The sequence below is a fragment of the Gorilla gorilla genome, chromosome 16, assembly GCF_029281585.2.
Source record: "Gorilla gorilla gorilla isolate KB3781 chromosome 16, NHGRI_mGorGor1-v2.1_pri, whole genome shotgun sequence".
Classification (NCBI taxonomy): Eukaryota; Metazoa; Chordata; class Mammalia; order Primates; family Hominidae; genus Gorilla; species Gorilla gorilla.
The window spans coordinates 18174628-18188060 of record NC_073240.2 but is presented as its reverse complement, the minus strand read 5'-3'; the positions used below and the strand labels follow the sequence as shown (position 1 = coordinate 18188060).

Here is a 13433-nt window from a genome sequence, read left to right as displayed (position 1 = left end):
TGGGAGCGGGGGCACGTCCCTTCCAGTAGGCGATGGAGTTAAGATTGTTTCCTTATTTATTTTACTTAAAACTGGTAGAATGTCACTATTATATGAAGTACCCATGACTCTCTCAGTAAATTTGAGCAAACGTTTATTAGTTTTTGTCAGTTTAACTAGTTCTTTTGTGTCTATTAAGGTGAAATTTAACTTCTATCTGAAATCAGTAAGATACAGAAAGATTTTAATGACAAGTGAATATTTTTTTCTCAGGGGGAACTGAATTATGAATTAAATGAATGAATTCTGAATTAAATGAATGCATTCATTAGCAAGGTAGAGAGGACACTAACCAATCGGTAGTTTTAATCAATCTGTATTCCCTCCCCCCTCCCTCTTTGTTTTTTGTTTGTTTGTTTTTGAGACAGAGTTTTGCTCCGTCGCCCAGGCTGGAGTGATGTGGCGCGATCTTGGCTCACTACAACACCCGCCCCCCGGGTTCAAGCGACTCTCCGCTTCAGACCCCCGAGTAACTGGGATTACAGGCGCCAGCCACCATGGCCAGTTAATTTTTGTGTTTTCATTAGAGGCGGGGTTTCATCACGTTGGCCAGGCTGGTCTCAAACTCCTGACCTAGGGTGATCTGCTCACCTGGGCTTCTCAAAGTGTTGGGATTATAGGCGTGAGCCACCAGTCCCGGACCCTCCCACCCCTCTGTATTATGACCATGTGTACCCAGCATTTAGCTCCCACTTATGAAAGAGAACATGCGCTTTTGCATTAGTTTGCTGGAAACAATGCATCCATGTTGCTTCAAATGGCATAATTTTGAGTTTTTCCTGGCTGTATAGTATTCTATGAGTCTTTATCCAGACCACCACTGATGATGGATGTCTGGATTAAGCCTATGTCTTTGTGATTGTGAATACTGCTGTGATAAAAATATAGCTACATGTGTCTTTTTGATAGGATATTTATTTTCTTTCGGGTATATACCCAGTAATGGGGTTACTGGATTGAATGGTAGATCAACTCTCAGTTCTTTAAGAAATCCCCAACCTGCTGTCCACAGTGGCTGAACTAATTTACATTCCTTCAGAAAGTGTATAAGTGTTCTCTATTCTCTAAATCTTCACTGATATGTGTTTTTCTTTTGACTTTTCAAAAAAGGTCATTCTGACCAGTATGAAATGGTATTTCATTTCGGTTTTGATTTGCATTTCTCTAATAAATAATGACTATGAGCACTTTTACATATGTTTGTTGGGTGCTTGTGTGTATGTCTTCTTTTGAAAAGTGTCCATTCGTGTCCTGTTGCCCACTTTTTAATGGAGTTACTTGCTGCTTGCTTGTTGATTTGTTTAAGTTCCTTATAGGTTCTGCATAATAGACCTCTGTTAGATGCGTAGTTTGTGAATATTTTCTTTCATTCTGTGGGTTATCTCTTTACTACCTTGATAGTTTCTCTTGTTGTGCAAAAGTTTTTCAGTTTAATTAAATCCCACTTAGTTGCAATTGCTTTTGAGGACTTAGCCATAAATTATTTGCCAAGGCCGTTATCAAGAAAAGTATTTCCTAGGTTTTTTTCTAGGCGTTTTATAGCTTGAGATTTTTCATTTAACTCTTTAATCCATCTTAAGCTAATTTTTGTATTTGGTGAAATATGGGGGTCTAGTTTTATTCTTCTGCATATGACTAGCCAGTTATCCCCGCATTATTTATTAAATAAAGTATTTTTCCCATTGCATACTTTTGTCAACTTTGTTAAAGATGTGATGGTTGCAGGCATGTGGCCTTAGTTTCTAGTACTCTAGTCTGTTCCATTGGTCTATGTGTCTGTTTTCCTACCAGTACCATGTTGTTTTGATTACCATAGTCTTCTAGTATAGTTTGAAGTCATGTAATATGATGTCTCTAGCCTAAGTATTGCTTTGGCTTGGCTATTCAGACTCCTTTTAGGTTCCATATAAATTTTAGATGTTTTCTATTTTGTGCAAAATGACATTAGTAGTTTGATAGGAAAAGCACTGAATCTGTAAATCGCTTTGAGCAGTATACTCATCTGCACGCAGATGATACTCCAGTGTATGTTCTGTGGTTGATGAGTGAAGTGTATTGTAATTCCAAATGGTCAAGCCAGACCCTGCCCCCACCCGGCTCCTCCTCTGCCAGAGCTGGACACCTCTACCCAGGGGGCCTCTAGAGCCACTGGGGATGGGGCTGAGGGCCACTTCCCACCCCCATGCAGCTGCTGCAGGGCAAATCACCTGGCTTGGCCGCAGCCACAGGGACATCTGGCCCTGCTTCCGAGATGTGGGGAGTGCAGGCAGGCTCAGGAGTTGCCTGGAGGCTGCTGCCTGCACACAGAAGGCGGCTGCAGCTTGGGAGCCCAGGCGGGCTGGAGGTGCATGGCCTGGTCGGCCTCGGGATCGCCAGCGCGCCCAGCCTGAGGGCCCCCAGGCCATGCCTCCCACCCACTCCTCCACCTGAGAGCGATCGGGGCCGCTGTCATGGGCACTCGGCAGTCACCCCGTGTGGGGTTGAGCGGCGGGTTCTCAGTTCTCGCCCCTGTGCAGCCGCCACCACCAGGCAGAATGCCTGGCTTGGCCACAGCCACAGGGACACCTGGCCCTGGTTCTGCGAGACTGGGAGCGCAAGCGGGCTCAGGGGTTGCCAGGTAGCTGCTGCCTACACACAGAGGGCGACTGCAGCTTGTGCGCCCAGGCGGCGGAGCATGGTCTGGGTGGCCTCTGGAATGCGTGCATGCCAGGCCTGAGGGCCTCCCTGGTGGTGCCACCTGCCCCAGTCTTCCTCTGCTGGAGCCTGGAGCAGCTGGAATGGCCACTCTGCAGTCACAGGGGATAGAGTTAAGTTTTCTTATCCCACACATGCACACAAAAACGTAACTATTCTGTGAGGTAATTAACATGTTCATTGACTTCGTTTTGGTAATCATTTCAGAATGTGCATATAAACGCATCACATGTACAATTTTTATTTCTCTATTACACTTCAGTAAAGCTGAAATAATTAACAGGTTTGAAAGGATAAACCCACAGTTCTATAGTCACAGTTGGACACTTCAATACCTCATTTTAATTAATGGATAGAAAAACCAGACAGAAGCTTCATGAGAAATACAAGAGTTAAACAACAGTATAAGCCACTGAGAGCTAATACGCATATACAGGACAGTCCATCCAACAACAGCAGAATATACATTCCTTTCAAGTGTATATGGAAGTTCTCTAGGATAGGCCATATCTTCGTCCACAAAATATGTCCTAATCATTTTTAAAAGTTTGAAATCATACAAAATATAATTTACACCCACAATGGAAGAAACAACAGATAAATAAGTGAAAACTGGAAAATTCATGAAAATGTGGAAATTAAACAATACAGTCTTCAACTACCAGTGAGTGAAAAAAATAAATCACAAGCAAAATTATAAAATATCTTGAGATAAATTAAAATAAAAACAAAACATACCAAAACTTACTGAATGCAGTGAAAGTAGAGTTCAAAGGAAAATGTATGGACATAAACAACTACATTTAAGAAAAATCTCAAATCAACATCCTCACTCTATACCTAAAGGCAGTGGAAGAAGACAAAAGAAGACTAAATCCAAAGCTAGCAGTATGAAAGAAATAATAGAGAGCATAATTAGAGCATAAATCAATAAAATAGAAGTTTGGAGAGCAGTAGAATGAATAAACATAGATTATTTGAATGATCAAGCCTTTCACTATATTGACTGAGCAAAAGATGGAAGACTAATTATTAAAATAATAAATGAAAGCAGAGCCATTTCTACCAACTTTACAGAAATACAAAAGGATTACAGGAGTATACTGTGAACAACTGTCTAACAACAAATTAGCTGCCCTGGATGAAATGGACGAAAGACACAAACTACCAAAGTGGCTCAAGAAGAAAGAGAAAATCTGAATAGACCTATAACCTAGGAGATTGAATTAGTAATCGAAAGTGATTAACAAAGAAACATTTATGACCAAATAGCTGCATTAACTGGTGAGTCAACCTAACATTTAAAGAAGAATTAATACCATTTCTTCTCAAACTCTTCTGATATAATATATGAAGAAGGAATACTTGCTAATTCATTTTTTGATAACAGCATTATCCTTATACCAAAGCCAAAGAGAGCACAAAAAAGAGAACTACAGCACAATATCCCTTATGAATATATAAGCAAAAATCTCAGCAAAATACTAGCAATACTAGCAAAATACTAGCAGCAATACTGTATAATCAAAGGATTGTAAACTATCACCCTGTGAGATTTATCCCCAAAATGCAAGGGTGGCTCAACATATAAAAAATCAATCAGTGTAATATACTCTAACAGTAAAATGAATAAGCACGTGATTATTTCAATTGATGCAGAGAAAACATTGATGAAATACAACACCCTTCTATAATAAAAATACTCAATAAACTAGGCATAGAAGGGATTTTCTGCAACATGACAATAGGATGTACAAAAACCCAACAGTTAATATCATGATCAATGATGAAACACTGAAAGCTGTTTTCCTAACATCTAGAACAAGACAAGCATGGTGCATTTGCCACTTGTATTCAACGTAGCACTGGCAATTTTAGCCAGAGCAATTAGGCAAGACAAAGAAATAAAAGGCATCTAAATTAGAAATAAAAAACAGAAGTAAAATTATATCTACACATGATCTTATGTGTATAAAGCTCCAAATAAAACACAAAACCGATTATAACTAATAAAAGAGGCAGGATGCAAAACAAACATAGGCAAATGAGCTATATTTCTATATAGTTGTAAAGAACTATGAAAACATTTTAAAAATTCCATTTATAATAGCATCAAAGAATAAGTTATTCAGGCATAAATGTAACCATGGTGGTATACACAAAACTTTGCTGAAAAAAACAAAAGAGAGTGGAAATAACTGGAAAGACATTCTGTGTTCACGGGTTGTAAGACAATATTGTTAAGATGACAATACCATCTAAAGTAATCTACAGATTCAATGCAATACCATCAAAATCCCAAAGACATTTCTGTAGAAAGAAAGAAACTCATTCTACAATTCATACAAAAATTCAAAGGATCTGACAGACAAAACAGTCTTGAAAAAGAATATTAGAAAACTCACAGTTTTCAGTTTCACAGCCTACTACAAATCTACAGTAATCAAGAGAGTGTGGTACTGGCATAAGACTAATAAACTTTTAGACCAATACAATAGAACAGATTTGAGATCCTACAAATTAGTGCTCACATATATGGTCAATGACTGTTCAACAAGCTGTCCAAGTCTAGTCAAGGGAGGAAAGAACAGTCTCTTCAACAGCTGGATGTCAGTGCACAAGAGAGAAGTTAGACCCCTACCTTGCTGTATACACAAAAATTAATTCTAAATTAATAAAAGACTTAAATATAAGGACTAAAGTATGTAACTCTTAGAAGAAAACACAAGGTAAACCTCTATGACCTTTGAGTTTTAAGTGTATTTTGAAATATGACAGAAAAGCACAGATAACAAAAGAAAATACATGTAAATTAGATTTAATCAAAATAAAAAACCTTTATGCATCAAAGGATACTATCAAGGGAGTTAAAAGACAACCCATAGTATGTGAGAAAATATGTATCTGATAAAATCAAAGTGTGTATCTGATAAAAGCTTAATATCCCACAACTCAACATCAGAATTTCTAACATCCCAATTAAAAAATAGGCAAAGGACTTGAATAGACATTTCTCCGAAGAAGATACACAAATGTCTAAGACGGACAAGAAAAGATGCTAAACACCGTTATTCATTAATAAAATGCAAGACAAAACCCAAATGAGATGCCACTTTGCATCCACTAGTAAGGCTTTCATAACAACGACACAGAAAATCAGTGTTGCTAAGGAGGTGGAGAAATTGGAGCCCTCATGAACTGGCTGCTAGGAATAGAAAATGATGCACTTGCGGTGGCAAACAATTTGGTGGTTCCTCACAGAATCACACAGAGAAACAGGAGCTGCTGGCTTCCGGGTTCTCGTGGGCTGGCGCGGTACGTTCCGGAATCGCAGGCGCGCATCCCTTCCCACCTGAGGGCCTGCCTGGCCGTGACTCCCGCCCCTCTTCTCCTCGGAAGAGAGGTCAGGGCCGCTCCAGGGGCCGTCTTCAGCCACCGGGGATGCGGCTGACGGTCGGTTCCTGCCCCGGTGCAGCCGCCGCCGGGCAGACTGCCTGGCTTGGCCGCAGCCACGGCGACATCCAGGCCCGGGTCTGCGAGGCTGGGCGAGCCAGCCAGCTTGGGAGTTGCCTGGCGCCTGTAGCTGGGCGCCCAGGTGGTGGAGCATGGCCTGGGCGGCCTCTGGATCGCGAGTGCCCCTGGCCTGAGAGCCCGCCAGACCCTGCCCCCGCCTGGCTCCTCCTCTGCCAGAGCTCGACACCTCTAGCCAAGGGCCCTCTGCAGCCACGGGGGAAAGGGCTGAGGGCCGGTTCCCGCCCCCGTGCAGCTGCTGCAGGGCAGACCGCCTGGCTTGGCCTCAGCCACAGGACATCTGGCCCTCGTTCCGAGATGTGGGAAGTGAGGGCGGACTCGGGAGTTGCCTGGAGGTTGCTGCCTGCACAAAGAAGGCGGCTGCAGCTTGGGTGCCCAGGCGGGCTGGAGGTGCATGGCCTGGTCGGCCTCGGGATTGCCAGCGCGCCCAGCCTGAGGGCCCCCAGGCTGTGCCTCCCGCCCAGTCCTCCACCTGAGGGAGATCGGGGCTGTTGGTATGGGTCCTCAGCAGTCACCCCGTGTGGCATTGAGCGGCGGGTTCTCAGTTCTCGCTCCTGTGCAGCCGCCGCCGGTCAGAATGCCTGGCTTGGCTGCAGCCACTGGGACACCTGGCCCTGGTTCTGCGATGCTGGCAGCGCGAGCGGGCTCAGGGGTTGCCAGGCAGCTGCTGCCTGCACACAGAGGGCGACTGCAGCTTGGGCGCCCAGTCGGCGGAGCATGGTCTGGGTGGCCGCTGGAATGCGTGCGCTCGAGGCCTGAGGGACGTGCTGTTGGTGCCACCTGCCCCGCTCTGCACCTCTCCGCACCTGCGCCGGCGCCCTGCGCCCCCTCCACGCCTGCGCCGGCGCTCTGCGCCTCTCTGTCTTTGCAAAGGGCGCTCTGCCTTTGCGAGGGCGGAGCTGCCTTCTCCTCAGCACAGACCGGAAGAGCATCGCGAGGGCGGAGCTGAGTTCTCCTCTGCACAGACTTCGGAGATACAGCGAAGGCGGAGCAGTGTTCTCCTCAGCACAGACTCGGGCGGGCGGGCCGGGGGCACCGCGAGGGCAGAGCTGCGTTCTGCTCAGCACAGACCTTGGGGGCACTGCCTCGCTTTGGGACAACTCGGGGCCGCATCAACGGTGAATAAAATCCTTCCTGTTTGCAGCCCTGAATAATCAGGGTTAGAGACCAGTTAGAAGGGTTCAGTGTGGAAAACGGGAAACCAAAAGCCCCTCTGAATCCTGTCCACCGAGGTTCTCCCCAGCCAAGGTGAGGCGGCAGCAGTGCGAGATCCACACCGGAGCCTCGGAAGACAAATGCGGCATTCCTAATGCAGACATGACACCCAAAGTATGACACCCCCATTGCTCATGTAACAAGCACCTGTAATGCTAATGCACTGCCTCAATACAAAAATATTAATATAAGATCCGCAATCCCCTCGCTGCCGTGCAGTCCAAAGACAGCGATCATAATAATCAACATTGACATAGTCAATACAAACATAGTAATGAACCTAGGGTTAAGGTGGGTGTTAGGGTTAGGGGTTAAGTTTAGGGTTAGGGGTTGGAGATAGGGATTGGGGTCAGAGTTAGGGGTTAGGAGTCAACGTTTAGAGTTAGGGTTTAAGAGATGTTAGGGGTTAGGGATTAGGGGTTAGGGTTGGGTTAGGGTGAGGGTTGGGGTTAGGGGTTAGGGTTAGGGATAGTGGTTAGGGTTTGGGTCAGGGGTTAGGGGTCAGGGTCAGGGGTCAGGGTCAGGGGTCCCACTCTGCGATTTGTCTATTTACTCTGCTGACTGTTCCCTTTGCCATGCAAAAGCTCTTTAGTTTAATTAAGTCCCAGCTATTTATCTTTGTTTTTATTGCATTTGCATTTGGGTTCTTGGTCATGAAATCCTTGCCTATGCCAATGTCTAGAAGGGTTTATCCAGTGTTATCTTCTAGAATTTTTACAGTTCAGGAATTAGGTTTAAGTTCTTAATCCATCTTGAGTAGATTTTTGTATAAGGTGAGAGATGAGAATCCAGTTTTATTCCCCTACATGTGGCTCGCCAATTATCCCAACGTCATGTGTTGAAAAGGGTGTCCTTTCCCCACTTTATGTTTTTTTTTGCTTTGTCAAAGATCAGTTGGGTGTAAGTATTTGGGTTAATTTCTGGGTTCTCTCTTCTGTTCCATTGGTCTATGTGCCTATTTTTAAACCAGTACCTTGCTGTTTTGGTAACTATGGCCTTATTGTACAGTTTGAAATCAAGTAGTGTGATGCCTCCAGGTTTGTTCTTTTTGCTTAGCCTTGGTTTGGCTACATGACACCCTTTTGGTTCCATATTAATTTTAGAATTGTTTTTGTAATTCTGTGAGGGATGATGGTGGTATTCAGATGGGGATTGCATTGAATTCGTAGATTGCCTTTAACAGAATGGTAATTTTCACAATATTGGTTCTACCCATCCGTGAGCATGGGGATGTGTTTCCATTTGTTTGTGTCATCTATGATTTCTTTTCTTTCTTGTTTTTTTTTTTTTCAGAGGTAGTTTCGCTCTTGTCGCTGAGGTGGGAGTGCAGTGGTGTGATCTCAGCTCACTACAACTTCTGCCTCCCGGGTTCAAGCGATTCTCCTGCCTCAGTTTCCCGAGTAGCTGGGATTATAGGCATGCACCAACGTGCTTGGCTCCATCTATGATTTCTTTCAGCAGTGTTTTGTAATTTTCATTGTAGAGGTCGTTTGATTACTTTGCTAGGTATATTCCTAAGTTTTGTTTGTTTGTTTTTGTTTGTTTGTTGCAGCTATTGTAAAAGGGGTTGAGTTCTTGATGTGATTCTCAGCTTGGTAGCTGTTGACGTATAGAAGAGCTACTGATTTGTGTACATTAATCTCGTATCTGGAAACTTTGCTGAATTCTTTTATCAGTTCTAGGAGCTTTCTAGAGGAGTCCGTAGGGTTTTCAAGGTGAAAGATCATATCGTCAGCAACCAGTAACAGTTTGACTTCCTCTTTACCGATTTGGATTTCCTCTATTTCCTTCTTTTGTCTGATTGCTCTGGCTAGGACTTCCAGTACTATGTTGAAGAGGAGTGGTGAGAGTAGGCTCTTCGTCTTGTTCCAATTCTCAAAGGGAATGCTTTCACCTTTTCCCCATTCAGTATTATGTTGGCTGTGGGTCTGTCATAGATGGCTTTTATTACATTAAGGTATGTCCCTTGTATGCCTATTTTGCTGAGAGCTCTAATCATAAAGCAATGCTAGATTTTGTCGAATGCTTTTTCTGCATCTGTTGATAAAATCATGTGAGTTATTTTTTTAATTCTGTTTATTTGGTGTATCACATTTATTGACTTGCATATGTTAAACCATTCCTGTGTCACTGGTATGAAACTCACTTGATCATGGTGGATTATCTTTTTGATATGTTGTTGGATTCAGTTAGATAGTATTTTGTTAAGGATTTTGGCATCTGTGTTCATCATGGATATTGGTCTGTAGTTTTCTTTTTTGGTTATGTCCTTTCATGGTTTTGGTATTAGGGTGATGCTGGCTTCATAGAATGAATCAGGGAGTGTTTCTTCTTTCTCTGTCTTGTGGAATAGTGTGAAAGGATTGGTATCATTTCTTCTTTGAATGAAAGAAAATATTCTTTGAATGTCTGGTAGAATTCTGCTGTGAATCTGTCTGGTCCTCGGCTTTTTTTGTTGGTAATTTTAAAATTACCATTTCAATCTTGCTGCTTGTTTTATTGGTCTGCTTGGGGTATCTACTTCTTCCTGATTTAAGCTAGGAGGGTTGTATTTTTCCAGGAATTTATGCAACTCTTCTGGGTTTTCTAGTTTATGTGCCAAAAGGTGTTCATAGTACCCTTGAATAATCTTTAATATTTCAGTGGTGTCAGTTGTAATATCCCCTGTTTCATTTCCTAGTGAGGTTATTTGGATTTCCTCTCTTTTTTTCTTGGTTAATCTTATAATGGTCTATCGATTTTGTTTATCTTTTCAAATAACCAATTTTTTGTTTTATTCATGTTTTGTATTTGTCGTTGTTGTTGTTGCTGTGTCAATTTCATTTAGTTCTGCTCTGCTGTTGGTTATTTCCTTTGTTTGCTGGGATTGGGTTTGGCTTGTTCCTGCTTCTCCAGTTCCCTGAGATGTGAATTTAGATTGTCTGTTTGTGCTCTTTCATACTTTTTGACATAGGTGTTTAGGGCTACAAACTTTCCTCTTAGCACTGCCTTTGCTGTATCCCAGAGGTCTTGATAGGTTGTGTCATCCAGTTCGAAGAAATTTTTTCCATTTCCATCTTGATTTTGTTTTTCACCCAGTGCTCATTCAGGAGCAGGTTATTTAATTTCCATGTATTTGCATGGTTTTGAAGATTCCTTTTGGAGTTGATTTTCAGTTTTATTCCACTGTGATCTGAGAGAGTGTGTGATACAATTTCAATTTTCTTAAATTTATTGAGACTCGTTTTATGGCCTATCATATGGTCTATCTTGGAGAAAATTCCATGTGCTGTTGAATAGAATGTGTATTCTGTGGTTGTTGGATGAAATGTTCTTATATACCTGTTAAGTCCTTTTGTTCCAAAGTATAGTTTAAATCCAGTGTTTCTTTGTTGACTTTCTGTCTTGATGACCTGTCTAGTGCTGTCAGTGGAGTATTGAAGTCCCCCACTATTATTGTGTTGCTGTCTATCTCATTTCTTATGTCTACTAGTAATTGTTTTATAAATTTGGGAGCTCCAGTGTTAGGTTCATGTATGTTTAGGATTGTCATGTTTTTCTGTTGAATGAGACCTTCACCATTAGGTACTGTCTGTCTTTGTCTCTTTTAGCTACTGTTGCTTTAAAGTTTGTTTTATCTCATATGAGAATAGCTACCGCTGCTCGCTTTTGGTGTCCATTTGCATGAAATGCCTTTTTCTACCACTTTCCTTAAGTTTATGTAGGTCGTTATGTGTTAGGTGAGTCTCCTGAAGGCAGCAGATAGTTAGTTGGTGAGTTCTTACCCATTCTGTGGTTCTGTATCTTGTAAGTGGAGCATTTAAGCCATTTACAACCAACATTAGTATTAAAAAGTGAGGTACCATTGTTTTCATCATGCTCTCTGTTGCCTCTGTACTTTGTTTTTGTTTTTTGTTTTTGCTTTTTAACTTGTATTTTTGTTTTATAGGTCTTGTGTGATTTATGCTTTAATGAAGTTCTGTTTTGATGTGCTTCCAGGGTTTGTTTCATGATTTAGAGCTCCTTTTAGCAGTTCTTACAGTGCTGGTTTGGTAATGGCAAATTCTGTCAGCATTTGTTTGTCTGAAAATGACTGTATCTTTCTTTCATATATGATGTTTAGTTTTGCTGGATACAGAATTCTTGGCTGATAATTGTTTTGTTTGAGGAGGCTGAAGAAAGGGCCCCAATCCCATCTAGCTTTTAAGGTTTCTGCTGCAAAATCTGCTGTTAGTTTGATAGGTTTTTCTTTATAGGTAACCTAGTGCTTCTGTCTCACAGCTCTTCAGATTCTTTCTTTTGTCTTAACTTTGGATAACCCAATGACAATGTGCGTAGGCTAAGATCTTTTTGTGTTGAATTTCCCAGGTGTTATTTGTGCTTCTTTTATTTGGATGCCTAGGTCTCTTACAAGGCCACGGAAGTTTTCCTTGATTATTCCCCCAAATATGTTTTCCTAGCTTTTAGAATTCACTTCTTCCTCAGGTACACCAATTAGTCTTAGGTTTCATTGTCTTAGGCCCCACCACTGGGGAGGCTACACGTGACATGGGATGTGGGCCATCGGTCAAAGGGCGCGGAGATGGGGCACTGCCAGGGGAGCCAAGGAGGAAAGAGAGCACTTTCCAAATTGTCTTCCAGGGTTTCAATGTGCATTTTATTAACTCAGAATCTGTCGGGAATAATACTAGGGAGCTACCTTTCCCTGGAGATGGGTCTTGTCAGTGGAGTGAGATAGGCTGGGGGGAGGAAGAGGAATGGGAGGCTCAGTGTATAAATATTAAGATCAGAAAGGGTGTGCTGCTGGCAGGAGCAGAGGGAGCCTGGAGATTTGGGTGGCTGCCGTTGGTAAGTGGTTGCAATCCAGAGAGTGGGATTGAGTTCCTCCCTTGTCATGTTAGCATCCCATTTCCTGGGCGCAGGTCTAACGCCCTGCAGGTGGTCATTTCACTCATGGTGGCTTTGTCTCTCTTCTGCCATCTCCAGACTCAGCTTCACACTCCAGGGCTGCGTACCACCAGCCACTGTCATGTTAACCCCTTCCCAGGCCAATGTGTCCTCAGCCTGGAGCCCAATCTGCTGGACAGCCTGGGACCGTCCATTTTCGGGGTGGTGGGCAACCTGGTGGCCATCCTGGTGCTGTGCAAGTCGCGCAAGGAGCAGAAGGAGACCACCTTCTACACAGTTATGCGGCTGGCCGCCACCGACCTGTTGTTCACTTTGCTGGTGAGCCAGGTGACCATCGCCATGTACATGAAGGGCAGGTAACCTGGGGGCCAGCTGCTGTGTGAGTACAGCATCTTCAGCCTGTTCTTTTTCAGTCAGTCCAGCCTCAGCATCGTCTGTGCTGTGATATCTATACAGGTAATTTGTGTTAGACATTCTTAGAAGAGTTTCAAAAGTTTTATGTTTTTATCTGGGTTATAAACAGAGTCCTCAAATGCATACAAAGAAATCATGCCATGATTGAATTTCAGCAGGAATAAGTTTATTTTACCTATTCAAAGTTAAAATACTTTTGTTGTGTTTGAAAATATGTTTTAAAGATATGTTTTTGAAAAAAGTTTAAGTAAATATTTAATCATGTCCCCTTTTCTATCCCAAGAAATAATTTCATATATAGTTTATTTAAATTTTTTAACAAAAATGTAGCATAATTTTTTTAAATTGTATATTTTATTTAACCCAATATATATCCAAAATATTGGGTCAATATGTAATCAATATAAAAATTATTAGAGATAGTTTGCATTCTTTTTTCATATGAAATCTTTGAAATCCATTGTGTATTTTACATTTTAGGAAGTCTCAACTCAAATGTGAAATTTTCATGGAGAATATTTGAACTGTATTTAGATTAATACAAATTGCAGTTAAAAAGTTTAATATAGATTTACCAGGGGGCGTGCAGCCCGCTTGCCAATCAGATCGCAGCGGAGCGGTCCCGCAGCCAACCCCCGAAGAGCAGCCTGCTG

At 42.4% G+C, this 13433-nt stretch overlaps 1 protein-coding gene and 1 pseudogene across 1 annotated transcript; both read right to left on the bottom strand.

The window, feature by feature from the left end:
• Nucleotides 1-2110: 2110 nt before the first annotated feature.
• Nucleotides 2111-2908, bottom strand: LOC129527199 (mucin-19-like; annotated as a pseudogene).
• A 3030-nt stretch (nucleotides 2909-5938) lies between these two features.
• Nucleotides 5939-6707, bottom strand: LOC115932905 (uncharacterized). Its single transcript, XM_055363070.2, is given in 2 exon segments — nucleotides 5939-6540; nucleotides 6543-6707. Coding segments are annotated over 2 exon segments (720 nt in total). The 5' UTR covers nucleotides 6661-6707.
• Between the last annotated feature and the right edge of the window lie 6726 nt (nucleotides 6708-13433).